The 27965-nt window shown below is 43.9% G+C and overlaps 2 protein-coding genes across 7 annotated transcripts in view; one reads left to right on the top strand and one right to left on the bottom strand.

Moving 5' to 3' along the window:
- The first annotated feature begins 307 nt into the window (after positions 1-307).
- On the top strand, positions 308-10305 carry BTF3 (basic transcription factor 3). The gene is made up of 6 exons (XM_073344288.1): positions 308-429; positions 932-1000; positions 4979-5092; positions 5303-5504; positions 9097-9153; positions 9914-10305. The coding sequence occupies exons 2-6, from the start codon at positions 932-934 to the stop codon at positions 9958-9960; spliced, it is 489 nt and encodes a 162-aa protein (XP_073200389.1). The 5' UTR covers positions 308-429; the 3' UTR covers positions 9961-10305.
- The window catches only part of ANKRA2 (ankyrin repeat family A member 2), a 51505-nt gene continuing 32310 nt past the window's right edge, over positions 8771-27965 (bottom strand). For all 6 annotated transcript variants that reach the window (XM_073344281.1, XM_073344284.1, XM_073344282.1 and 3 more), the window contains 2 exons: positions 13984-14093; positions 8771-8863 (listed from right to left, as the gene is read on the bottom strand). In XM_073344281.1, the coding sequence (XP_073200382.1) occupies positions 8786-8863; positions 13984-14093 (188 nt within the window). In that variant the 3' untranslated portion in view covers positions 8771-8785. The remainder of the gene's footprint in view (positions 8864-13983; positions 14094-27965) is intronic.

Below are 27965 nucleotides of genomic sequence, written 5' to 3'. Positions count from 1 at the left end.
CGCCGCGGCGGCGGCAGGCACCTGACAAAGGTGCCCAGCAGAGAAAGGGTTTCTCAGGACGCTCAGTCCAGCACCCCGCGCCATCTCTGGGGCTGTGAGGGGGACGCTCTCGGGCCCCCTGCAAGAGGCCCAGGCCCCACCCGCCCCACCTGTGTGACGGTCTCCGCGCTGGCTGGCCCGAGGCCCCATTGGAGGGGCCGGGGCCGGGGCCGGCGCCCTCCCCTGGCGCGGGGAGCGCGCGCCGAGCTCCTGGGCTGACGGCTGAGATAGGAGGAGCGCGCGCGCGACGTTGGGTGTAGTCGACGCGTCGCGTCGCCCCGCCCACCCCCAGCTCCTTCCTTCCGGTCACCATCTTGCGCCCCTCCGCGTGTGTGCGCTGCGATCCGCGCTCCCTGCCCTGTCAGGACAGTGCCGCTTCCGCCCGGGAAGGTACAAAGGGGCCCGGGGCCGGCTCGGGGAGCGGGGTTCCTGGGGAGGGTACTCGGCGGAGCGCCGCCAGGCCCGGGCCTGTGAGTCGGGGGAGACACCGGTGGGTTAGGCCGCGCGGGGCCCTGTAGTTGCGGGGCGATAAGCCGCGGCGTGGGCGCGGCCCTGCTGCTGGGGAAGGGCCGGGATGCGGCTGTGGGAGTTACTTGGGGCTGAGTAAATTCTCCCCCCTCTCCAGAGAGAGGCCTCGAGCCCCTGAATCCGCTGCCTGGTTTCGCCTCCTGCTTCCCCATCCCGTCGCCGGGATGCGGCTGGTGTCCGCCGAGCGGCCTTGCTCCCTGACTGCTCGCCCCGGTACGAAGCCTGGGGTGGGGGGCAAGGGAGGCCTCCCCTTGCTCCGGAGACAGCCGGCGCCTCTGCTGCATTGCAGACGCTGCCCGCCGCGGGGCTGACCTCCCCAGCGAGCAGAGCCGTGTCCATAGTGTCTACTGTCCTTCCTTTTTAGATGAAAGAAACAATCATGAATCAAGAAAAACTAGCCAAACTCCAGGCTCAAGTGCGCATTGGGGGAAAGGTAAGGCACAGCTGCTCCATGCAGATGGGCCCAAAGCCTACATGGAACTTTAAATCTATCTAAACTTACTGTTTTATCTTGGCGAGGTATGGATGGGATCTAATGTACTGTTTCTACTAGTAATCTGTTTTCCCACAGTCTCTTGCCTCTCAAATCCAATTTACTTTCCTTATGTCTCCATATTACCTGTGTATTTATGTTCTTCTAGGTCAGTAGTAAAAATAGAATGGAAATTCTTCTAATTGGTTTTTCAGAGAAATCTGGGAAAAGTAAGGCTGATCAAGCCTCTCATTAAATGTGTAGTTCATAACTTATATTAAGAAACTTTTGGATTTTCAAAAGCAAAATATACATTCAGTTTAGGCATTGGGGTTTTCATAAAAATAAACCAAAATTACATTTATGAAACTAGATACCATATTTCGTTCCCAACAAGATTAATTGCCCATATGTATGGTCGAGTTTTCTGACTGACTAGGTTTTTCTGTATTCGCAAAAAGAAAAGGAGTACTTGTGACACCTTAGAGACTAACCAATTTATTTGAGCATAATATGTGTCCCGTATCTGTTGTATTGAATAGGTAAGCTACTTAATAAGCTATCCCATAGCTCGGTGGTTTGGGCATCGGCCTGCTAAACCCAGGGTTGTGAGTTCAATCCTTGAGGGGGCCATTTAGGGATCTGGGGCAAAAATTGGGGCTTGGTCCTGCTTTGAGCAGGGGGTTGGACTAGATGACCTCCTGAGGTCCCTTCCAACCCTGATATTCTATGACCTACTTCCTGAAGTATCAGTTCCATGACTTTAAAACAAGATCCAAATCATTAACAAATCTGTAGGCACAAAATATGTCATTTTAAAAACAACATTTTAAAACCAGTCAGTCCTTTGTTTGCAAAGAGGGATTAAAGGTTCTGTGTCTTACTGCAAGAACTGATACCACTAGTACCAGAACTAGTGCCTTGTTTAGATGTTAGTGATGTCATCAACTCTTGCAGGGGAAATCATTTCTGAATTCATGTGTTGACTGGATGAAAACCTTTCAATTAGTCTTTATGTAACTTTATATCTATAGCTGTTAACTATTTAAGCTGGGTTTATTTTAAATCATTTCAGTAATGTTAAGGGAATTTTTCAAGAAAAAACTACTGCATATTACCTTTGCTGAGATATGCAGTTGTGCGCACATAATATGAAAACTAGAAGTGGTGGAGGGAACCTGTTGAAGACTATCTGCTGTACCCACCATTGAGGGAACAAATCTGTAGAGTTTTCTTTAAAAGCAAACTTAGTCTTGCGGTTTTTTGTTTTGAAGGAAGGGGGTTATAAAATTGCTGCAGAACCAAGAAATAAAAAAATTCAGATTGTGGTCTCTCTAAATGCAGATTATAGTGAACTAAACATGATTTTTCTGCATGAAAGCATTTAAGTAGCACAGTCATTACATAAATCTGGTTTATAAAGGATGTAGAAATGCTTTCAGCCACAAATTGCTGTGTCATGTTAATGAGGCTTGTGTGTGGTTACATACCTAGTCTAGATAAACCTGCTATGGCAATGCTGGCTATAGACATTTTTATTCTAGTCACGTACATGTGCACACCTAGTTTGTTCCAGATTATAACTTGCTCATTGTAGTGTTGATAAGCAACAAAACTGGGTGTGTTTGTAGGCATACTAGCTGCTTTGTGAATATAACTGAGACTAGTGGAGTTTAATATGTTAGAGATGCTATAGTTTAGTCTCAAATTGGCATGGGAGAATTGGAGCAGAGGTAGTACCTGAATCTGCTATTTTTAAAATACACTGGATTTGATGGTATCTAATACTATCAGAAGTACTTTATTGCAGCATTGCGAAATAATACTCGTCCACTCATTAGGTATAAGTACTATTTTATTCATGGGGAAAACTTAGTTTTGCTACAAAGAGTCCTGTGGCACCTTACAAACTAACGGACGTATTGGAGCATAAGCTTTCGTGGGTGAATACCTGCTTCGTCGGATGTTTGCTGCTTGTACAGATCCAGACTAACATGGCTACCCCTCTGATACTTCGTTTTGCTAATCATACAAAGAATAGAATGTGCCTAGTATAGAAAATTTTCAAGGCTGTTTTGTAAGACTTCTTTGTTAGTGAATTGCTCCATATCTAGCTTTAGCAAAATTTCTTTCTATTCATTTGGGTGGAGTTTCAGGATTATTATGCCACTTGACGATACTATTATAATTTGCAGTTTTTGCCTAAAACGTAGTCATTGCTATTTAGCAAGGACACTTCACCTTTTTTTTTTTTTTTTTAATTTTAGGGCAGGGTTGGCCAGATGTATTTCTCAGTATTCCATACATAGTCTGCAGCAGCCACTCATCTTTAGTACATAGGTGGAACCCCAGGAATTGTGCATGTCTCAGCAAGATCAAGGTGGATTTAGTGTCCGAGACCTGTAATCTTTACAGGCTTCAATTCTGTAAAGATGAAAGCAGCTGTTATCCACTTAATGGAAATTAACTGAGTTTCAGATGGTAGACAACTCTAGCATAAAGACCTAAATCACTCCAAATGCATTTGACACCTATTCTAACCTATTGTGAATTGGTAGGTTGGCAGGTGTCTCTGCAGACACCTGCAAAAAAACTTAGTCAGTTTCATGCAAGGCATGACTTTCTAGACCTATTAAAAGGCCCTTTGTTCTGAAATATTAATGTAGTCCTGACAGGCTGATGAAAGCTCCTTTTGGATAACTCCTTACATGAAAGGTCATTGTTCTGGTTGAAGTGACTTTCAAATTGCTGAGTGAAGTGGGTTCAGGCTCTAGGCAGGCAAAGCATTTCAGGCTGAGATTCCTTTCCAGTTTGGTGGTAGAGTTTCACCTTAATTGGGGCTACTACTGTTCTTCCTATACTAGCCTACCTATCCTGGAGGGCCTTTCTCCACACACAGCTTTAAAAGGGGCTGGGGTTTTTGCTTCGATTGGATTAAAGCCCATAATGTCCACCCAAACTTTTCTTTACGGCAATTCCCACTGATTGGTACTGTCTGAGGGAACTATGTCTAAATGCATGTGAAACCATTTCTTATTGTTTCGACCTGGTTGGCCTGAAGCTGGAGTAGCAGGGTTTGGGACAGCAGACTCAGGGAGGAAAAGGAATGAGGTTAATAGAGCCATGAGCTTTTGCACTCTTTAGTTCAGGGGATGCTGAAATCTTGTAAATAATAGAAGCCATTAAGTAGCAATGCTGCTCTTTGACATGGAGACGAGCAGTCTTCCCTACCAAATAACTGCACCAAATCACAAATCTAGGGCTGTTTGGTTGTGGGGAGTTGGCCCTCAACAAGGGGAGAACTCATCTCTTGGTGACATCTGCTTTGTAAATGGTACGACCTAGAACTCAGTTCAGTAGTACCTTTAATGAGGTGCAAAATATGAGTTGCCAAATCAGAAAAGACTGATCCCAATCTCTGTCAGACATGGGTAACATCTGCTTGGGGCAAAGTTTCTCTGTTTGAGTGACAAATTCCTATGTAATGCTGTAGCGTGTCTTATTCTTGGGATTCTGTACAGTATTTCCTCATTTCTTTTTGATGAGTAGTCTTTGATTCCTGATAACTTGAGGAAATCATTCTTGTACCCTCTTTTATTTAAAATCTTATTACAGAGAATTTCCTTTAATTTTAAGTTTATAAAAGTATCAATTTGGATATAATTTAAGAAACCTAGGAAGGTTTCCATTCTCCTTTCCAGAAATGGTTTGCTTGGAAAGCAGATTTGATACACTCTCTCCATAAAGTATACTTGGCAAATCTTTAAAGTGTGCTAAGATGGGATGTTTGTTTGAAATCTTTAGTCCTTGATGTTGACAGATGTCATATTTACCAGTTCTTCCTTCTTGACACTATCATCATCCCCTGTGAGTGATGTGTGAAATAAGAGTTCTTTAATTTGAGACTGCTGTAATATAACATATGTTCCTTCCACAAAGGGAACTGCCCGCAGAAAGAAGAAGGTTGTCCACAGAACAGCTACAGCAGATGACAAGAAACTTCAGTTCTCCTTAAAGAAACTAGGAGTCAACAACATTTCTGGTATTGAAGAGGTAACTGCTTTATTAAAAAAACCAAAACCCTAAAAACCCCTAGTTTTGTGAAGTTTGTTTATATTTACTTCTGAGTATACTCTTGAACTGTTAGAAATGTTGCAAGTAAGCCTTGAGCTTGAACAAGGCTTAGTTGTTCAAGCTTTCTATTGAAATGAAGTCGTAGTCCAAAATGTGACTGTCTTAATATGATTTTACTTTTTCTTGCAGGTAAATATGTTTACCAACCAGGGAACAGTCATCCACTTCAACAACCCTAAAGTTCAGGCATCTCTGGCTGCTAACACTTTCACTATCACAGGCCATGCTGAGACAAAGCAGCTGACGGAAATGCTTCCCAGCATCTTAAACCAGCTTGGAGCGGACAGTCTGACTAGCTTGAGGAGATTGGCAGAGGCTCTACCCAAGCAACGTAAGTTGTAACCTCAACATACTTTTTCAGCAGATTTGTACAGTTTATTTGTATCTCAGCAGTGAACTCCAGAAGTAAAAATTCAATGTTCCACCCATACGCTAATAAATGTAATCTAAAGAGAAACTTAATTCTCAGATCCTGTTCGCAGATCTGTTTCCAACATGATATATAGGGAAATATAAGAAACTGGCATATATCCCTTAACCTGCATGTAGTTTCTCAAATACCAAGAATTGGAAGCAAAGTAATTAGTGTGTATTTTACAGATCTAGGGCAGCTTGCTTAATCTGAGCACACATCTATTAAAATAGGTTAGCACATTTTTATCTGGAAAACCTATTAATTTACATTTATCTCTTAAAGTAGCCTGGGCTTTGTTTTTCCTCTTGAACTGGCCCTGTTCACTTGCACAGAATTTCAGGAGGGGATTTAGAGGCACTAAGGAGCTCTGATGTCATGCTCCCCCTCTGGTTTCGCAAAGGTAAGTCTGCCTGGCGAGACTTCTCAGTAACCAGGAGACAATGAAGCAGTATCAGGGAGTTCCTAGAGTTGGTGTGGGGAAGGAGAGAGATTATCAAGGCTTCCACGTCCAAATTCCTAGGTAAGTGAGAAAAGGGGAGCAAGACAGCTCCCACCAGCAGCAAAAGCAGTCATCACCCTGTAGTCTTGGATTAACACAGGTAGAGGCTGAGATCGGAACCATCAATGCCATATGCCTGAATTGTAAAGAGGAGGTAAGCAGAGATGAGGGTGGGTCCTCTCATCCCAGAAAGGTGCTTCTGCTACGGAGCAGGGTTTGGAGGAGAGGGAATTGGCAGAATATGGCTAGTTTTACTGTCACTGGGCATCTCCCACTGCCCGCAGATAGGGGTTTCCTGGTCTTGCTCTTCTCTTCCAGGCTGAACTTTTGAAATACCTTGGAGGGGAATTGCAAACTGTCTGCCCAAGCTTATCCTCGCCCCTTCAGAGGATGAAGCCTTTGCAAGCAGTTGGGACGATAGCCCGTTTCCAGCAATAGTGAGCCTGGCTGAAGCTTTCCCTGTTCCAGTTTATGCTCCTCAGAATCTAAGGCATTTGTTTGGGGGCGGGGTGAGACCGTTGCTTGTACAGTTCTCTGGCCCCACCTGCTGCTTTTATATCTGTGGTCAGCTAGTGAATGGCTTGGGTGTTGTGTACGCTGCAATTAAAAACCTGTGGCTGGCCCGTGCCAACTGACTTGTGCTAAGGGCTTCAGATTAAGGGGCTATTCAGTTGCAGTGTAGGTGCTCTGGCTAGAACCCAGGCTCTGGGACCCTGCAAGGTGGGAGGGTCCTAGAGTTCAGGCTGCAGCCTGACACTGAACGTCTACATTGCAGTTAAACAGCCCCTTAGCCCGAGCCCTGTGAGCCTGGGTCAGCTGGCACAGGCCAGCCATGAGTGTTTAATTGCAGTGTAGACATATCGAGTCTCCTCCAGCATGGCCCTTTTCTGGGTAGGGGAGGCGTAATTGTCTATCCTATGGACAGGGGAGGGTGGCGGGTCTCCCGCTGTTTTCTGCTGTTAGTTCAGATGTGGATGAGGAGGTTGCTCAATCCCCTCTGATAGTCTAGAGCAGTGTTCCCTAAACTTGGGCCGCTGCTTGTTCAGGGAAAGCCCCTGGTGGGCTGGGCCAGTTTGTTTACCTGCTGTGTCTGCAGGTTCCGCCGATCCTCAGCCCACACTGCTTCCCGCAGCCCCCGTTTGCCCGCAGTGGCGAACCGCGGCCAGTGGGAGCTGTGATCAGCTGAATCTGCGGATGCGGCAGGTAAACAAACCGTCCTGGCCCACCAGGGGCTTTCCCTGAACAAGCGGTTTGGGAAACACTGGTCTAGAGGGTTCTTTATGCTTCCCCATAGCCCAGAGGAATCTGCAGAACATCTTCAGCAGCTGGGCAGCCTGTTTCTGTCTCGCCAGGAGTTCAGGTCCCTCCTGTCATCCTTTTAGGTTTCCTCAGGACAGCAGCAGCAAGATTCCTTGAACTCCTAAATCCTCAAAAATAAAAGGACCCCTTGACACTATAATGGACCCTGACTGTTTTATGACCCAGTGCTAATCTTGGATACACCAAAACTTTAAAGTTCTTTAATATTAAAAAAGTTTGTTTAAAATGTTACTTTGAGTCAGTAAAACACTTCAACTTTGAATTGATAAACAGTTACTTAAAATCCACCGTGCAATATTGCTCATTGGATTTGGGAATCTGTAATTGTTGAAAAGTGAATTGCTCATGCTGTTTTATTAAAACTGCTCAATTTATGACTGAAATAGCTGATTTCCTCCAATTCATTGGCTAAGCTTTTGGAGGCCTTATAGTTGGAGTCTCTCTGTAGAGTGCTAGCTTTTTTTGAGTGCTGCATCTGATCAGAATGGGGGACTTGGTATGTGGAGGGGAAGGGGGCAGAATGGGGGATGCTGGAATAAGTGGAGGTGGGGAAGGGAGAAATAGAAGTGTACACAAGAGCCCCTGCCGTAGGGGGAGAATGGGGAGGAGTGAGGGGCACGGAGCTGCCAGAATGTGGGATGAGGGGGGTGGGTAATAGGGGGCATAGAGACCTGAGCAGGGGGGAGATTAGGGTGAGTTGCAAGGAGTCACTGAAAAATAAGAGGGTGGGGGAGTGTGGTACAGAGGGAACTTGTGATTGGAAATGCGTGGATGCAAGGAGCCCCTCTGTGTGTGAATAAGCTCAGCTGATGTAAGCTACAAAGTTTGACTCCTTAGTAGCCTGTTTTTAATACTGATTTAAGATTGATTTTTCTGACCTATCAAGCCCCAAATGGGTTTTTCCCCTCATCTTGGGGTGGAGTACTCGAGTGAACAACCTCCTTTCTGGTTTAAATAGCAGAAGGCTTGTGGTGCAGGATGTTCTTGGTATTTGGTTGGGAGGCAGGGGCTTGAATTTACTTCCCACCTACTGTTTTGGTTCCCCAGAGCCAGGATTTAGTGACTTTAGAGATCTGCTGCAAAGTCACACTGTCCCAGACTTTTCATGGGAAGGATTGATTGGTGGGGTCATTACTAAAAATTTGAATTGGGAAGACTGAATACCTTAAACACTCTCCCATCTTTTATGATCTCTAGGGTAAGCGCAATTAGGCATTCTGTAGCTTATTGTTTAGAGTCTGGGATAGACCAAGAACAAATGAATTATCAGTAGATCAAGATGCTATTTTAATCTGAGTAAAATCCCAGCATCTGAATTTGCAGATGAAAATGATTATTCATACAAGGCACTTAATTTGCAGTGTTGATTGAAATAAGCTTACATTGCTGTAATAAGTTGACCAGTAAAATAGTTGTAGCATGTGTCCCCTTGTTTCCTTGGTGTGCTGGTTGTCTTCTGATGAGACATAATGAAATAGCCAAAAGAATATATATACTCCTAGCTGGATCTTATTTCACAATTATGTAATAAACTTGCATCACAGCCACTTCCCCTGCTGAAAATGTATTTCAAGTTAACATCAAACTTCAGTTTTGGCTTTATTAAAAAAAATAATTAATTTTGTAACTTGAGATTTTTACAAATAAACTTAGCATTTAAAATGAACAGTACATTATTTGTGATTACAGCTGTGGATGGAAAAGCACCACTTGCTACTGGAGAGGATGATGATGATGAAGTTCCAGGTAAGAACAAACATAAAATAGAAACAGATGAAAGGATCTACTGTTCATTATGTATGTATTTTGTTGTAGAATTGAGACCAAGAATTTAGTAGGATTAAAAAAAGGATTAGGTGTTTGACAATGAACATCACACACATGAAATAGAATTGGGCGGGGGGGAGATGGAGAAATAGTAAGGGGATTAGTCAGCCACTAAGTGTTAAACTTCCCTATGGGCAAGTTATTCCATGGTGGACAACTATGAAATTTTTTACATCTTCCTCTGAAGTATCTGGTACTGGCTGCTGTCAGGGTATGAGACTAGATGGGCCTATAGCTTCATCCAGTATTTTAGCTATTTTGTAGGAATAATAGTATCTGCAGTTTTTAATGTTGCTAGGCTAAAAATGACGATGCTATCAATGTGTGTCCATCAAGGAATTGGCCTAATACATATCACGGGGGTACGGAAGAAACCTCCCCTCCCCTTCCCTCTCCACTTCCCACTATACAAGTGTGTTATAGAACATTTAACTGTGCTATTTGGCATTCGTTGTTGTTGAAGACAGGATTCATAAGATACTAGTAGTTCATCTACACCTGTCTTAATGTGGCATTTATATTTTTATGTAGAAATTGTTTGTAAATGCTAAAGCTATTACATCTCATAATTAAAATATTTATGTTGACTTTAAGAAAATCATGTCCGAATTGATATATTTGGTAAGGTGAAAAAGGTACTGAGGCTTTGGTTTCAATGTGTACTTTTCTTTCTTTCTAGATCTTGTTGAAAATTTTGATGAAGCTTCAAAGAATGAGGCAAACTGAACTAAATGTCACTTTCTGAATAAAATTAAAAACTTGAAAAAAGCTACATGAGCTGCTATTTTATATTGTGACTTTTTATTTGTAATTTTTTGTATTATGTTTACTGATCTGATAGTCTAAAATCTAATATTTGGAAACTCCTTGAACATTGCAGCTCTTTTCTGTTATTGCTCGTACACATTATCTTTGCAGCCTGGTTTAACTGAACAAACCTAAAAATTAGTATAAAATCAAATTGCTAACAAAATCTTTGCCTATACAGTTAATTTTCTGAGTAACTTGTATACAAGCAAAAACCTGGCGTTAGTGAATTTTGGCATATAATAAAAGATGTAAAATTGAAAACTTGTTTAGTGTGGCTTTTATTAGAAAAAAAATATTAATTGGGAAATAGTCTGGCCTAAATGTTGAATAATCATATTCCTAGAAGATTGTGCTTCTCTGCAAAGCATCTTCCAATTGCCATGTCACAGAACAATGCTGCTTAAAGTTTTAGTTCTAGAGTTGATTGTCATACGTTTGAAATGCTCGTGATTAAGCAGTGAAGCTTCCTGATAGTTGTAGCCCAGTACAATACCTGTTGAGTTTCAGGTGTTTTTTTTTTTCTTTTGACCCAGCTGAGTTTGATCAAAATTTCTTCTGCACTCTGGTATTGCTTTGGGCTCAGATTGATAGAAATCCATATTATTGGTCTGTAATAAAACTAAGGTTTGCAGATAACTTGGGGAAACTAGGTATTAAGGTCAAGTCTTGTGTTCAGAAATTAGATACATGGAGCAACCCCCTCCAGTGGATTATAGCAAAATTATTTTATCACTAAAATTGTCCCAATATCAATTTTCACTTAACCAAGCACTATAATTACTGTAGGGAAGCTAAGCTGTACTGTGGAGTTTGAGAAAGATTCAGCAGAGTTAATGGCTGTTCTCTGAAAAGTGAGTTTGTAAATTTTGTTTGTTTTTAAACACAGATCTGTTAACTGTCTGGTCACCTCTGCTTGCTTTAATGGCAAGTTTGTGGTTTTTTGAGTAGCATTTGTTATGGGCTAAGACTAAAATGGATTATATGAAATGGGCTGTTTACTAAGTTACTGTCTGACTTGTGCTAAACTTCTGTAGGGAGTGGAATTGAAAGCCAAACTTTGGATTGGTGACCCTATTCTGGTGATGGATGAGAGAGAACTTTAGTTTGTCTTTGAGGTTGAGAATGTAGTCCTGGCAGCTAAAAAGACCCCCCTCCTCCCCCCTTGTGGATTTCTACGGTGCAAATATTTTTCTAAAATAAGCTGTGTACAGTGTCATGTTTAGAATAACTTTGAGTAAAACCACACTTCAGCAGTGATCCCAAATATGACTTTGAAAACTGTTAGCAAACCAGTCTTGTTTCCTCATAACCAAGAAAGGATGGGGCTCTGTAACTTGCCAAGCATGTAAGTCATGCCATGACTTTATTGTGCAACTTGTAACAAGTTTCTCCACTATTTCCAACTGCCACAATTTGAGTCAGTGTAGAAGTTGTGTGTGTCTGGTCTGAGAATTCAAATAATTGTTGCAATTTAGTTTCCTACTTTATGTAGGAGGAATTCTGTTTCACAGTGCACAATTACATACCATTAAACTGGAATATCCCACTTCCATGCTTCAACTAATTTAGTTTCTCAATAGTAAAATATGGGGTATTTCAATAATAACGGACTGCTGTAGTGTCTCAAAGCACTTATCAGAAGAGCAGTGGGATAAAGATGGTTGATGGAATGTGTTGCACAAAATCAAGATTTGATATAGGATGCTGGTGAAGAACTGTTCCTCAGCAGAGACTTCCAAGAGGTGGTACAAAGCGGAGAACCATTTTCACAAGACTTTACTTGAACATCGCAGAATAGCACCATTTCTGCCCGCCTATAGAACTAGCCAGAAACTTTTTTGTAAAAGTGTCCATTTTGTAAATTTACTGGGCAGATTTAATACTCTTAACTGAGTCTACTGGAGTTCAGGGCACACGGCATTTATCAGGAAATACTTACATTTCATAAGATAGTCCTAAATTAGTCAACTGACTATTCAAATATCTATCAAACCATGACTACAGTAGATCCTAAAAGTGAGAAGGGGCACACTTGTTGTGGTTCATGGTAATTGACTCTAGCAGATTCTAATTTTTTCTGTATGTACTCAGTCTGATTCCATGTTCTGTTGTCTCTACCTCTTGAAGTTAACATATTGATTGCCCTAAACATTTAGAGGTTGTCACTAAATATTTCCAGTTTCTGGAAGTTATGAGCTGATTTTTTTATTAAGTACTTTCATCACTCCAGTCTGTGCCATGTTGATTACAACTATTACAAGACTAGGTATAGTCAGTCAGCAAAGAAAACTTCATGTCTCTACTCTGAACAGCTTGGACAACACAACTGCAAACATGTTCACACTTCCATTTAAAACAAAGGCCTATGCAAAACATTAAACCTTTGACCTAACTTCCCTGTACATGTTAAACCTTATAACACCTGGATTCTAGTATAGTAGTTCAGTGCTGAAAGAGCATTCTTTCCCAGTTTTTAGGGTCACAGTTTGAGCTCTAACCTAGTTTATTTTTAAACTTGCTACCTATCCCAAACTGTAGCTGTCCTGCTGTCAATTAAAAAATAAAGTCCATAATAAAAACCAAAGCAGCTGCAGAGCCCTTGCACTGGACAACAGCAAGTCAGCAAAACTACCAAACAATCTCTCCTTTTCACAACTGCTTGAAAGAACCTTCTCAATACTCCTGATGCACAGACCTCAGCATGTCCCTAAATACATATACCAAAAGTTACTCTTTGCAGCATATTCTAAGGATCAAAACATTTCAGGCCATTGTGGAACAGGGGGCATAAGCTCCAAAGTTGAGAGAGCCCTCAGGTTGCCTTTCCAGTTTATGGGAGTTTTAGCTTCAGTGACTTTGCTAATGGCATTAGGACAGATCACTTGAATGTGAGTGCCAAAATTTTCAAGCTTGTGCCTAACATTAGATACCCCAAAATCAATTCTTAAAAACCTAAACAAATGTTTCAGTGGAGGTTGTAGGTACTCTGTACCTTTTGGTAAACAAAACTTTTACTTGCCTAAATACAGTCTCTATAGAAAATCCTATAGATTCATGCTTCAGCTGGAATAGCTTCCTGTATCTCCATGGCACTGGGTATTTAATCTAACATCTTTTCACCTTTTGCCTATTAATTTCTCTTTTTAAATGTTTAGATCATTTTGGGGATATAATTTATTTTTAGGGTCTAAGCTGTTGATCCTTTTCCTAAGATGGGAGGTTGAAAAACATGGACATTTAAGAAATTCGGCTTATCAAAGAGTACAAGTGAATTTGTATTTTATACTTGAGATCTAACAAACTTAGCAAGGGTACCTAGGAAATATGAGGCACCTTTGAATTTGGGTACCATCGTTCTGTCAAGAGGCTTTGATGACAAACCTTGAACTGGACTCAAGGCACTAAGACCTTGAGAAAATTTATCGCTCTGTAATTTTAAAAATTGCCTATGGACCCAAGTCACTGATCCATGTCCAGACACCCTCTTGCCCTTCTGTCTCAACATTTTCTGCTGCTATTCATTGGTCCTCTGACCTTTCTGTTGATGCTGCTATCTCCCTTCAGCCAGCCACTAATGGCTCCTATCTGCTGCCTTCTCTTTGAGCAGTCCCAAAATGTTTTCTCCTTCCTTGGCAGCTTTTTCCCCCTCTATCCCTGGTCCAGATATAACCTTCCACTGTAGCTCTCTCCATCACTGAAGTGACTCCCCTTTTCAAATAGGGACTCTCTTATTGTCTGAGCCCACACCTTCGCTGCCAAAGCTGCTATTTCCAGATGCTGTTGTGGTTCTGATTGAGGTAAACTGCTGGCTGAATGACTATCTTTTATCTTGTTTGGATAGAGCATTTTTAACTCTGCAATCCATGTGTGGTAAGAGTCCATGTTATACAAGAATTTATGGAAAACAAGCATCAGAAGTTTGCTTCTCTGAGATCTTACCTGGACAGTCTCTGCAGCCCTTTCTTGTGTCTCAAACTGTTTGGAGAGCCAGGTGGTCTTGTTAGGGCACTTAAATATCAAGTGTTGTGGAAGCCTGCTCAGTAGATTACCTGTTCAGATGAGAATTAAAATATAACTTCTTACTATAGATATTTACCACTCATATACAATGACTTTCATCTTCAAAAGGCTTTACAAATTACTTCATTCTCCCAGTTCCCCTTGCAAGGTAGGAATATTACCTCCTTTTTACAGATGGGGAAACTGCAGCACAGAGAGGCTATGTGACATGCCCAAGGTCAAAGAAGTAGTTTGTAGCAGAGCCAGGGGGCCGTATTTAAGAGTTCCTAGATCCCAGCCCTGTGCTGAGACCACTACAGCATGCCTTTATCTTCATGCATGTGGGATCTGATTCAAAGTCCATTGAAGTCAGTGGAGTTTTTCTACAGATTTCAAATGGCTTTGGATCAGGCTTATTGCTATGACACCTCAGACATTTCAGCTGTTCAACTTGAGAAGATCCAAACACTTTCATGCATAGGTAGAGCTCTTTTATTGGACATTAAGGTGGAGATCTTACAAGAAAGCAGTTTCTTCCAAGATTGCTAGTCCGACCTGGTTTCATCTGGACTAGAAATACTCTTTAGCTTTTTTTTATTGAAGTATTTCTGCTTGCGATTTCTGACAAAAATGTGCTGAAATGCACACAGTTTAAGTGAACTATTAAGGGAAGATAATGTAGTGGTATTGTCCAGGGAACTCCTTCCATGCATAAAGAGAGGATATGGGAAAAAGTAAGAAGGTGGTTGTTGGAAAACTCGACAAATGGGCAATCAATGCTGGCCATGGTGATAAGGCAACCTCACCTTTGCTCTAATAAAGCATAGGTTCAATAGGCTAAACCCACAAGGGAGTCCTAGTCAGCCCCTCTGCAAGAACTTTAGGGGGAAAATTCCTCTCTCCTTCCCCAACCCCACAAGATGACTCACTAGAATTTGAGGTATATCTTGAGGTCTCTTTCTCTGCAAGGAAAAGGACTAGCTTTATTACTTTTTAAAAGCTAAAACTTTAGGTTTCCATCACCTTTTTTTACATATTATGCTAAGCTTCCGAGAACTGATGTTCCATAACAATATTACTAATTTAAAAGTTAAAACCTTTTTGAAATTAAACTTTAATGGGCAGCAGGTTTAAAACAAATAAAAGGAAGTTGTGCACACAGCACACTGTCAAGCTGTGGAACTCCTTGCCTGAGGAGGTTGTGAAGGCTAGGACTATAACAGGGTTTAAAAGTGAACTAGATAAATTCATGGAGGTTAAGTCCATTAATGGCTATTAGCCAGGATGGGTAAGGAGTTGTGTCTCTAGCCTCTGTTTGTCAGAGGGTGGAGATGGATGGCAGGAGAGAGATCACTTGATCATTACCTGTTAGGTTCACTCCCTATGGGGCACCTGGCACTGGCCCCTGTTAGCAGACAGTATACTGGGCTGGATGGACCTTGGGTCTGACCAGTATGGCCATTCTTATGTTTAATCAATGACATGTTGGCTATGGGCATTAGATCACTGGGGGAGTTTACTAAACTAAGACATTTCTCTCCTGGGGGCATTTTTGTTTTGGGAGCTTTTGTGACAAAGTAGCATAAAATGTTACAAGACTTCTTTAACTTTGAACCATCCCTGTAGTTAGGGTGTGGTCATGAAGAACAAACACCCTATCCAGTTTTCTTCAAATTTTGTAAAACAATTGTCTCTACCTTAGATCTAATTATCAAAATTTTGAGTCTCTTATGTTACTTTGTGGATTTTTGAGAAGGGCTCGAAATAGTGCTTAGAATGACAACTCAGCTGCAACTGTAACTATCCAGCAATTACTGTTGCTTCATAATACAGATGTATCTGTCCTCAGTTGCGTTCTCCCCCCCCCCCCCCCCCCCGGCCACGCTAATTGTTCTGAGTCATATGTGAATCCTTTTAGTGTTGTTTTATGGTACAAGTCTTACCAAGGCTGTATACAAAGGAATTATTAATTCCCTCTTCTCTCACACAATACTTCTCTAGATACATTTCAATATAGTAATAGCTGCTTGTTTCAATAACTTCACATGTAAGATACAGACTGTTAAGAGTTCACAGACTAGCTGCGTACTTGATGGTTGCCCTGGTATTCCGAAATTAATTCCTAGGCTGCTAGCAGCAACTATTATACTGTGTGGCAAGGGCACCCCTTCGGCCTTGCTGGGCTTAGCGCTCCCTCCTCTGGCAGGGACAGGGGTAAATCAGCCCCCACTCTGGAATGTGTCTGTGTTCCCTCTGGGGTTTTTTCTCAGAGCCTTCCCGGTAGGTCTGTGGGCAGGCCTGAGGAGTGCTCCTCTGCCAAACAAAGGGGAACAACTCTATAAAGCACCAAAACAAAAAGGGAATACCTTTCCCTGGCCTCCTCACTGGGACAGGTGTTGTCCTGTTGCTGGCCCAGGGTGTCAGTCCTGTCCCTAAACAGGCACTGGGTTTTGGGTATCTTGCCTATAGGGAGGAGCACAGTCTCTAACACTGGAAAAGCCAATCTCCCTGCTGCCTCCAGCCTTGCAGCAGTTTGTCTCTCCCTGCTTCACCAGGAGAGAGATTTTGACAGGTTTCAGGCAGCCCTTAATTGGACTCAGGTGTCCTAATTGACTTGGGGGTATGTCTACACTATGAAATTAGGTTGAATTTATAGAAGTCGGTTTTTTAGAAATCGGTTTTATATAGTCAATTTTGTGTGTCCCCACACAAAATGCTCTAAGTGCATTAAGTGCATTAACTTGGCGGGGTGCTTCCACAGTACCGAGGCTAGTGTCGACTTCCGGAGTGTCGCACTGTGGGTAGCTATCGCGCAGTTGCCGCTGCCCATTGGAATTCTGGGTTGAGATCCCAATGCCTGATGGGGCAAAAAACATTGTCGCGGGTGGTTCTGGGTACATGTCATCAGGCCCTTACTCCCTCTGTGAAAGCAACGGCAGATAATCGTTTCGCACCTTTTTCCTGAGTTACCTGTGCAGACGCCTTACCACGGCAAGCATGGAGCCCGCTCAGCTCACTGTCACCGTATGTCTCCTGGGTGCTGGCAGACGCGGTACTGCATTGCTACACAACAGCAGCAACCCATTGCTTTGTGGCAGCAGATGGTACAATAGGCCTGAAAACCATCCTCATCTCGTCCGAGGTGCTCCTGGCCGCCTCGGTAAGGTCGGTCAGGAGCGCCTGGGCAGATATGGGTGCAGAGACTAGAGTGACTCGACCAGGTCATTCTTTTTAGTCCTGCAGGCAGTCCTATTGCACCATCTTATGGTGAGCAGGCAGGAGATGAGGATGGCTAGCAGTCCTATTGCACCATCTTCTGCGAGCAGCCAGGAGATGTGGATGGCTTGCAGTCCTTCTGCACCGTCTGTTGCCAGCCAAAGATGTAAAAGATAGATGGAGTGGATCAAAACAAGAAATAGACCAGATTTGTTTTGTATTCATTTGCTTCCTCCTCCCTCCCTCTGTGAAGTCCTGCCTGAAATACCAGAGGGAGAGATAGCTTAGTGGGTTGAGCATTGGCCTGCTAAACCCAGGGTTTTGAGTTCAATCCATGAGGGGGCCATTCTGTGTGACAGGTGTTTTTGTTTCTCCTTGATGTAAAGCCACCCCCTTTGTTGATTTTAATTCCCTGTAAGCCATGTCGTCAGTCGCCCCTCCCTCCGTCAGAGCAATGGCAGACAATCGTTCCGTGCCTTTTTTCTGTGAAGATGCCATACCATGGCAAGCATGGAGCCCGCTCAGATCACTTTGGCAATTAGGAGGACATTAAACACCACGCACATTATCTAACAGTATATGCAGCACCAGAACCGGGCAAAGCGAAACCAGGCGAGTAGGTGACATCAGCACGGTGATGAGGACATGGACACAGACTTCTCTCAAAGCATGGGTCCTGGTAATGCGGGCATCATGGTGCTAATGGGGCAGGTTCGTTCTGTGGAATGCCGATTCTGGGCCCGGGAAACAAGTACAGACTGGTGGGACCACATAGTGTTGCAGGTCTGGGACGATTCCCAGTGGCTGCGAAACTTTCGCATGCGTAAGGGCACTTTCATGGAACTTTGTGACTTGCTTTCCCCTGCCCTGAAGCGCAAGAATACCAAGATGAGAGCACCCCTCACAGTTGAGAAACAAGTGGCAATAGCCCTGTGGAAGCGGGAATCAATTTGGAGTGGGCAAATCTACTGTGGGGGCTGCTGTGATGCAAGTAGCCAACGCAATCAAAAATCTGCTGATATCAAGGGTGGTGACCCTGGGATATGTGCAGGTCATAGTGGATGGCTTTGCTGCAATGAAACTCCCTAACTGTGGTGGGGCGATAGATGGAACCCATATCCCTATCTTGGCACCGGAGCACCAAGCCGGCGAGTACATAAACCGCAAGGGGTACTTTTCAATAGTGCTGCAAGCACTGGTGGATCACAAGGGACGTTTCACCAACATCAACATGGGATGGCCAGGAAAGGTACATGACACTCACATCTTCAGGAACTCTGGTCTGTTTCAAAAGCTGCAGGAAGGGACTTTATTTCCAGACCAGAAAATAACCATTGGGGATGTTGAAATGCCTACAGTTATCCTTGGGGACCCAGCCTACCCCTTAATGCCATGGCTCATGAAGCCGGACACAGGCAGCCTGGACAGTAGTCAGGAGCTGTTTAACTACAGGCTGAGCAAGTGCAGAATGGTGGTAGAATTTGCATTTGGATGTTTAAAAGCGCGCTGGCGCAGTTTACTGACTCGGTTAGACCCTAGCGAAACCAATATTCCAATTCTTATTGCTGCTTGCTGTGTGCTCCACAATATGTGTGAGAGTAAGGGAGAGACGTTTATGGTGGGGTGGGAGGTTGAGTCAAATTGCCTGGCCACTGGTTACACAGAGCCAGACACCAGGGCGGTTAGAAGAGCACAGGAGGGCGCAGTGCGCATCAGAGAAGCTTTGAAAACCAGTTTCATGACTGGCCAGGCTACGGTGTGGAAGTTCTGTTTGTTTCTCCTTGATTAAAACCCCCGCCCCTTGGTTCACTCTGCTTCCCTATAAGCTAACCACCCTCCCCTCCTCCCTTCGCTTGCTGAGGCAATAAAGTCATTGTTGCTTCACATTCATGCATTCTTTATTAATTCATCACACAAATAGGGGAATAACTGCCAAGGTAGCCCGGGAGGGGTGGTGGAGGAGAGAAGCACTGGGAGGGGTGGTGGAGGAGGGAAGGAGAAGGCCACACAGCACTTTAAAAGTTTAAAACTTTAGAATTTATTGAATGCCAGCCTTCTGTTGCTTGGGCAATCCTCTGGGGTGGAGTGGCTGGGTGGCCGGAGGCCCCCCCACTGTATTCTTGGGCGTCTTGGTGAGGAGACTATGGAACTTGGGGAGGAGGGCGGTTGGTTACCCAGGGGCTGTAGCGGCAGTCTGTGCTCCTGCTGCCTTTTCTGCAGCTCAACCATATGCTGGAGCATATTAGTTTGATCCTCCAGCAGCCTCAGCATTGAATCCTGCCTCCTCTCATCTCGCTGCCACCACCTTTCAGCTTCAGCCCTCTCTTCAGCGCGCCACTTACTCTCCTCAGCCCGCCACCTCTCCTCCTGGTCATTTTGTGCTTTCCTGCACTCTGACAGTGTCTTCCTCCACGCATTTGTCTGTGCTCTGTCAGTGTGGGAGGACAGCATGATCTCAGAGAACATTTCATCACGAGTGCATTTTTTTCGCCTTCTAATCTTCACTAGCCTCTGGGAAGGAGAAGATCCTGTGATCCTTGAAACACATGCAGCTGGTGGAGAAAAAAAAAAAAGGACAGTGGTATTTAAAAAGACACATTTTATAGAACAATGGGTACGCTCTTTCAGGGTAAACCTTGCTGTTAACATTACATACCTAGCACATGTGTTTTCGTTCCAAGGTCGCATTTTGCCTCCCCCCACCACGTGGCTAGCCCCTCCACCCTCCCTGTGGCTCACAGCGGGGAACATTTCTGTTCAGCCACAGGCAAACAGCCCAGCAGGAACAGGCACCTCTGAATGTCCGCTTAAGAAAAGCACCCTATTTCAACCAGGTGACTATGAATGATATCACTCTCCTGAGGATAACACAGAGAGATAAAGAACGGATGTTGTTCGAATGCCAGCAAACATACACTGCAATGCTTTGTTCTACAATGATTCCCGAGTATGTGCTACTGGCCTGGTGTGGTAAAGTGTCCTACCATGGTGGACGGAATAAGGCTGCCCTCCCCAGAAACCTTTTGCAAAGGCTTTGGGAGTACATCCAGGAGAGCTGAAAATGCCAGGGCAAATTAATCATTAAACATGCTTGCTTTTAAACCATGTATAGTATTTTAAAAGGTACACTCACCAGAGGTCCCTTCTCTGCCTGGCGGGTCCGGGAGGCAGCCTTGGGTGGGTTTGCGGGGTACTGGCTCCAGGTCCAGGGTGGGAAACAGTTCCTGGCTGTCGGGAAAGCTGGTTTCTCCACTTGCTTGCTGTGAGCTATCTACAACTTCTTCATCATCATCATCTTCCTCATCCCCAAAACCTGATTCCGTGTTGCCGCCATCTCCATTGAAGGAGTCAAACAACACGGCTGGGGTAGTGGCGGCTGAAACCCCTAAAAAGGCATGCAGCTCATCATAGAAGCGGCATGTTTAGGGCTCTGACCTGGAGCGGCTGTTCGCCTCTCTGGTTTTCTGGGAGGCTTGCCTCAGCTCCTTAAGTTTCACGCGGCACTGCTTTGGGTCTCTGTTATGACCTCTGTCCTTCATGCCCTGGGAGATTTTGACAAATGTTTTGGCATTTCGAAAACTGGAACGGAGTTCTGATAGCACAGATTCCTCTCCCCATACAGCGGTCAGATCCCATACCTCCTGTTCGGTCCATGCTGCAGCTCTTTTGCGATTCTGGGACTCCATCATGGTCACCTCTGCTGATGAGCTCTGCATGGTCACCTGCAGCTTGCCACACTGGCCAAACAGGAAATTGAAATTGAAAAGTTCGCAGGCCTTTTCCTGTCTAGCTGGCCAGTGCATCTGAGTTGAGAGTGCAGTCCAGAGCGGTCACAATGGAGCATTCTGGGATAGCTCCCGGAGGCCAATACTGTCTAATTGCATCCACAGTGACCCAAATTCGACCCAGCAAGGCCGATTTCAGCACTAATCCCCTTGTCGGGGGTGGAGTAAGGAAATTGATTTTAAGAGCCCTTTAAGTTGAAAAAAAGGGCTTCATTGTGTGGACAGGTGCAGGGTTAAATCAATTTAATGCTGCTAAATTCGAAGTAACCCCTTCCCAGCTTGTAGAAAAAAGAGCCTTTAGCATTCTAGGGCTAACATACCTGTTTTCACAGACCCTCCTGCAGCCATCCGCTCTGACTTTGTCACAACAGGTAATAAGGACCTATCTCCTAGATAGAAGCATGACCTCTAATCTAGCATGAAAAGTAGAAAAGGATAGGATTTCTAATTAAATTGCTGCTTATGATGTAGATGTTTTCACACAATAAAGGCGTAGTGGATTTAAAAAATAGGATTTCCAGTTTCATGTTCAGTGAGCAAAGAAACAACATAAGTTAGATTGGAAATATTTTCTATTGCGAGGGAGGCTTGTAATGAAGGAGGTTGCAGGTCAACAATAAAGCGCTTTCTTGGGTAGTTGTGCTACTGTATTTTATTGTGGTGTGTATCGGCACCATTAGTAAATGTGGCTGTTGTCCACGCATAGTTTAAACAAAACTAACAAAAAAATTCACTGCATGTCACAACTGCTCACCATCATTTGATGATTCATGAATTTGTGTTTGTCATTTAAAACCAAATACTCCCATTATTATGGGCCTGGTCTGGAAGCTAGTGGGAGTTTTGCCTGAGTAAGGGACTGTGGGTTTTGGGCTCCTTTTCCACTTATGGTGAGGAGAGGAGGAAATTAAAGTAAAAAGGGAGAGGAAAGCTACCAAAGCAGCTGTCCCAACTGAGGATTTGGGGTATCCTGAGATTTTAAAATGAGGTGCACAGATACCTACTGCTACAGTGATGAGGTATGTATACATTCTGATGGATAAATGGATGTCAGAAATGTATGCTGGGGAAGGAGCCAGGGAGCCACTGCTCTGCAACACCCTGCACTGTTCTTAGTTCCTGGCAAAGCTGTGGCAACCCTCCCACTCTGGAGCTGCATACAGTCTCTGGCTCACAGTGATACATAAACCATTCATACCCTTAATACACTGTGGTCCCTAAATATTGCATATATTGTGGTTGCAATATGTGTCTCAGTAATCCCGTGCTAGATCATTCACTTATACTGAAAAACTCATCAAAGGAAGAGAGAGGGCTTTTTAAAACCTGTGCAATATTATTGTAATTTAAAGACTCTCATTGATGCAAATGTTGGGCACATCTTGTGTTTGCATAAATGCATGGAACAGGGTTGTCTACTTTTCTAGACTGTTCTTTATACCTGTTATACATCCCTGACTTAGGGAAGTCAGTGAGCATTAGATCAGGTACTTAAAGCACTTAATGGGATTTGAAAGTTCTAATGAAATCTTTCTATGGAGAAGGAACTGAAAGTAAAACTCTCTACCCATGTAATCTGAGTGATACTGTACATACAGTGAAAAAATATTGATCTTTGTGAATCAACTTGGATAGTTTTAGAGAAACTGAAAAGAAGGAGCTAATTTTGTAGCTGTGGTACTGAACAGGACTTTATTTACCCTGATTCTTTTGTGTACTAAAATCTGATTTTAAGCAGTAGTTTATGGGTTAAAGAGCCCTTAGGCTGAAGCACTTAGCAGAGCAGAACAGGTCCTTTTGACTTTTCTATTGTCATAATAGTCACTCTTCTTCTGTAATTACTTTTCATAAATGGCTTACCATTAGGGAATGATGGTGCCCAGCAGAAAGAAAACATTTACATAATGACAGGTTTCAGAGTAGCAGCCCTCGCAAAAAGAAAAGGAGTATTTGTGGCACTTTAGAGACTAACAAATTTATTTGAGCATAAGCTTTGAGCTGTAGCTCACGAAAGCTTATGCTCAAATAAATTTGTTGCCCTCTACACTGTGAAAATAAATATATTAGAGTGCCCACTTAATTCAGATATTACTGGGTTATAGCACAGTTTGCTAAGAAAGGAGTACTTGTGGCATCTTAGAGACTAACAAATTTATTTGAGCATAAGCTTTTGTGAGCTACAGCTCACTTCAGCGGATGCATGCAGTGGAAAATACAGTGGGGAGATTTATATACACAGAGAACATGAAACAATGGGTGTTACCATACACACTGTAATGAGAGTGATCAGCAGGAGAGCTGCTGCAGTCTCTATTCAAGCCTAAGTTAATTGTATCCAGTTTGCAAATTAATTCCAATTCAGCAGTTTCTCCTTGGAGTCTGTTTTTGAAGTGTTTCTGTTGAAGAATTGCAACTTTTAGGTCTGTAATCGAGTGACCAAAGAGATTGAAGTATTCTCCGACTGGCTTTTGAATGTTATAATTCTTGATGTCTGATTTGCGTCCATTTATTCTTTTACGTAGAGACTGTCCAGTTTGGCCAATGTACATGGCAGAGGGGCATTGCTGGCACATGATGGCATATATCATATTGGTAGATATGCAGGTGAACGAGCCTCTGATAGTGTGGCTGATGTGATTAGGCCCTATGATGGTGTCCCCTGAATAGATATGTGGGCACAGTTGGCAACGGGCTTTGTTGCAAGGATAGGTTCCTGGGTTAGTGGTTCTGTTGTGTGGTGTGTGGTTGCTGGTGAGTATTTGCTTCAGGTTGGGGGGCTGTCTGTAAGCAAGGACTGGCCTGTCTCCCAAGATCTGTGAGAGTGATGGGTCGTCCTTCAGGATAGGTTGTAGATCCTTGATGATGCGTTGGAGAGGTTTTAGTTGGGGGCTGAAGGTGATGGCTAGTGGCGTTCTGTTACTTTCTTTGTTGGGCCTGTCCTGTAGTAGGTGACTTCTGGGTACTCTTCTGGCTCTGTCAATCTGTTTCCTCACTTCAGCAGGTGGGTATTGTAGTTGTAAGAATGTTTGATAGAGATCTTGTAGGTGTTTGTCTCTGTCTGAGGGGTTGGAGCAAATGAGGTTGTATCGTAGAGCTTGGCTGTAGACAATGGATCGTGTGGTGTGGTCTGGATGAAAGCTGGAGGTATGTAGGTAGGAATAGCCGTCAGTAGGTTTCCGGTATAGGTGTTTATGTGTGTGTTTATGTGACCATCGCTTATTAGCACCGTAGTGTCCAGGAAGTGGATCTCTTGTGTGGACTGGTCCAGGCTGAGGTTGATGGTGGGATGGAAATTGTTGAAATCATGGTGGAATTCCTCAAGGGCTTCTTTTCCATGGGTCCAGATGATGACGATGTCATCAATGTAGCGCAAGTAGAGTAGGGGCATTAGGGGACGAGAGCTGAGGAAGCGTTGTTCTAAGTCAGCCATAAAAATGTTGGCATACCGTGGGGCCATGCGGGTACCCATAGCAGTGCCGCTGATTTGAAGGTATACATTGACCCCAAATGTGAAATAGACAGAGACAAACACCCCCCACCCCCCACTGTTCCTCAGACGTTCTTGTCAACTGTTGGAAATGGCCCACCTTGATTATCACTACAAAAGGTTCCCCCTCCCCCCCCCGCTCTCCTGCTGGTAATAGCTCACCTTAAGTGATCACTCTCATTACAGTGTGTATGGTAACACCCATTGTTTCATGTACTCTGTGTATATAAATCTCCACACTGTATTTTCCACTGCATGCATCCGATGAAGTGAGCTGTAGCTCACGAAAGCTTATGCTCAAATAAATTCGTTAGTCTCTAAGGTGCCACAAGTACTCCTTTTCACTTTACATAATGATATTTACATTTCCTGTTGCTAGATTCGATGCCCTTGTGAGAAGTATGTTTAAAGCAGGAGTGTTTATTGCTGTCACCTACACACCACACTGAAGTTCTAGCTTGGCAAGACATGAGTCATCCTCATAAATAGTCCTCTGTTCTGCAAGGATTAATGACACTTTTATGGCATTGGAACTACAGCCCAAGCCTTTTGCTTTACTAACGATTCTGAACAAATCTTAGGCTAATTAATGTTTGTAAAGTGCACTGAGATGCATAAGTACTATCATTATAATTCATTGTGCATCTATGCCAATTATGATTATGTAGGTTTTAGAAATTACAGACTCTATCCTCCCTCCCACTCCTGGGCCAGTTGAAGATCAAAATGGCCTGGAATAATTTAAAGCAACCTAACAAGGTCTCAGATGACATGCAATGGCAACCTCTGCCTCACTCCGAACCCTCTTTCCAAACACATTGGGTAATGCATTTCTTCCGCTGTTTCACAACCATCATGTGACTTTTTGTGCACTGCCTGCTGGTTCCATGCTTGAATGTCAAGTAGTCACAGCTGTTACAAATATGTTATTAATATTTTAATAATCCTATTAATTTAAAATGCAGAACTGGTGTGTTCCACTTCATTTTTTCCCAAGCTAAGAATTCAAAGCCATTTGAGAGTTCTGTCCTGCTGCATGTGACGGGGTGTACCAGCCCCACACTGGTTCAGCAGGGGTTAATCCTACTCTGGGCAAAGGAGGCCATGCTCCCTTGGCTGTGCTGAGCATGCTCCAGTTGGAACCAGGATATAATAAGGAGCAACTCAGCTCAGTCTGGGCTGACTGCCAAAAGGAGTGGAGGTGCGGTGCAGTGTAGGCTCCTGTGGAAGGACTGCTGACACTTCAGGATTTGGAGGCCAGCCAGATGGTGGTGACCCATGGCCCTCAGGCTGCTGAGGCCACAGGGGAAGGAGAGACCATGAACTCCAAGATGACGATCTGCAGAGAAACGGGTAGGAAGTAACCCATAGGAATTTAACGGGGAATGGGTGGTAGAACCAGAGATTAGCGTGGCAGTTTTTTGGCAGGATCCCTGCCAAGCTGGTGGTGAGCAACCCTGCCACCACCAGGGCCCTGGGTTGGGACCCAGTGGAGAAGGCAGGGCCTGGGCCCTCCTACCCTGGCCACCACCCACTTCAAAGTGGCAGCCTATCCCTCCAACCCATCAGCTGCTAGGCCTCACAGCCCTGACAGAAAGAGCAGCCTGTGGTGTTTTGATGTTGCTTGTAATTATTAGAATTGGGAGCGCTGGCTGTTGGGAGTCTGAAAGGACAGGAAACAGAAAGGAGCGGGGAGGAGTTGAGAGGCTGGGAGAAAGCTGCAGAGAGTACAGCAGCAGCTTGGTAAAGAGGTTTCCACTTTGAAAATAAAGTCCTGTTGAAGCTTGTTAGTACCTTGCCTGGTTGATACAACACAGCCCTATTGGCTCTGGCCACTAGACCACACAGCCCTGACAGAAAGGGCAGCCCTATTGGCTCTGGCTGATAGGCCATACAGCTCTGACAGAGGAAGCCCTATTGACCTCAGCATTAGGCCACACATCCCTGACTGGGAGGGCAACTACAGGGAGTCTGGCCATTAGGCCACCCAGCCCTGACCGGGAGGGCAACTATTTGGGCTTTGGCCATTAGGCCACTCTGCCCTGACAGAGAGGGCAGTCATATTGACTGTAGCCATTAGGCCACGCAGTCCCATGTGGGAGGGAAACCCCATTGCCCTCTGGCTACTGAGCTGCACAGCCCCGCATAGGAGTGCCACCTTGTCAACCCCAGACATTAGGCCATATGGCCCTGAAATTACGGGCAGTCATTCATACTAACCCACAAGACCAGAATGCCCCTCCACCTCTCCCACAAATGGTGATGGGGTGTACCACTCTCGCGACACTGCAGTTGAAGCAGAAGAAATCTCTGGGTCCTACAGGAAACAAAACCGCAATACGGGTTAAATAGCTGATTTGATCCAGTGGTTTAAAAAAAAAGAAAAGAGTCATTGAGAATATAGAAATGTATTGACTATAGAAACTCTGCTAGGTCGCAGCAGGCCTGAACCCTGTTATTTCAAGAGAGTCCATCAGTAATGGAGGAGCCGACTGTCTAAGACCTCTTTTACACTGGCTTTACAACTACATTTAAACACAGTCGATGTCAGATCTGCTCTGAAAAGTGACCTTTAAGTGACAGTGTGAGGTTCCATGTTTGTGTCTCAGTGATTTCTATAGCACCTGTGCTCCATTTACAAGTAAAAAGATATTTTAACTGCCAGTCCTGAAAACTCAATTGGGATCTAAGAGTTAAGCTGTGGTCTTTGCTTCGCATGCATTAGGACCCATAATAAAGGTTCTGCAGGCAAAATCAGACCCTCAGCTACATCTACAAAGCCATATTGTTGTCACATTATGCCTGCAGTCATAATCGCTGGGTGAAACTATCTGCAACTTAATAAAAAATTATGTGAATAATGCACAAGCTAGAATAGAATCCAGCTTCTCTGTCAACTGTGTTGTCTCTGCAGGGCTAACATGAGTAAAAAGCAGTGAAAACTCATTTTAGCCACTAAAATGGGGCAGATATGCCTCTGAATACCCAAAGGAAGGAAGTAGGTACCATTTTTATAGTACTTTTTTTCATAGTAGAACCCCACTTTAAGGTCCATTGCTGTCAAACTGGTTTCTAAAATTGCTTGGCCTCAACTATGCAGGCCACTCTGCCAACATTAATATTCTATATTACTGCATGATGGCAATTCCCAAAGGTGCCAAACAAAATTAGGCCTTGTATAAGCACATAGTGAGAGAGAGTCAGTGCCCCACATATTTTACAATCTAAGATCCCGATCCTGTAAAGTTACACAGGAGTGTAAGTGTTTGCAGGATTGGGATGAAACCAAAAACCAGATTAAGTGAGGGAGAGCTGGACAAAATATAATGCCGAAGTGATAAGGGACAGAACATGTTAGTTCCAGCTTTTGACTGGGCATTTTTATTTTTGTTCCCAGGACAAGGGACAAACAAGGGATAGGAGACAGAGATATC

The sequence above is a fragment of the Lepidochelys kempii genome, chromosome 5 (assembly GCF_965140265.1).
Source record: "Lepidochelys kempii isolate rLepKem1 chromosome 5, rLepKem1.hap2, whole genome shotgun sequence".
Taxonomy (NCBI): Eukaryota; Metazoa; Chordata; order Testudines; family Cheloniidae; genus Lepidochelys; species Lepidochelys kempii.
This window is presented reverse-complemented; position numbering and strand designations above follow the sequence as displayed.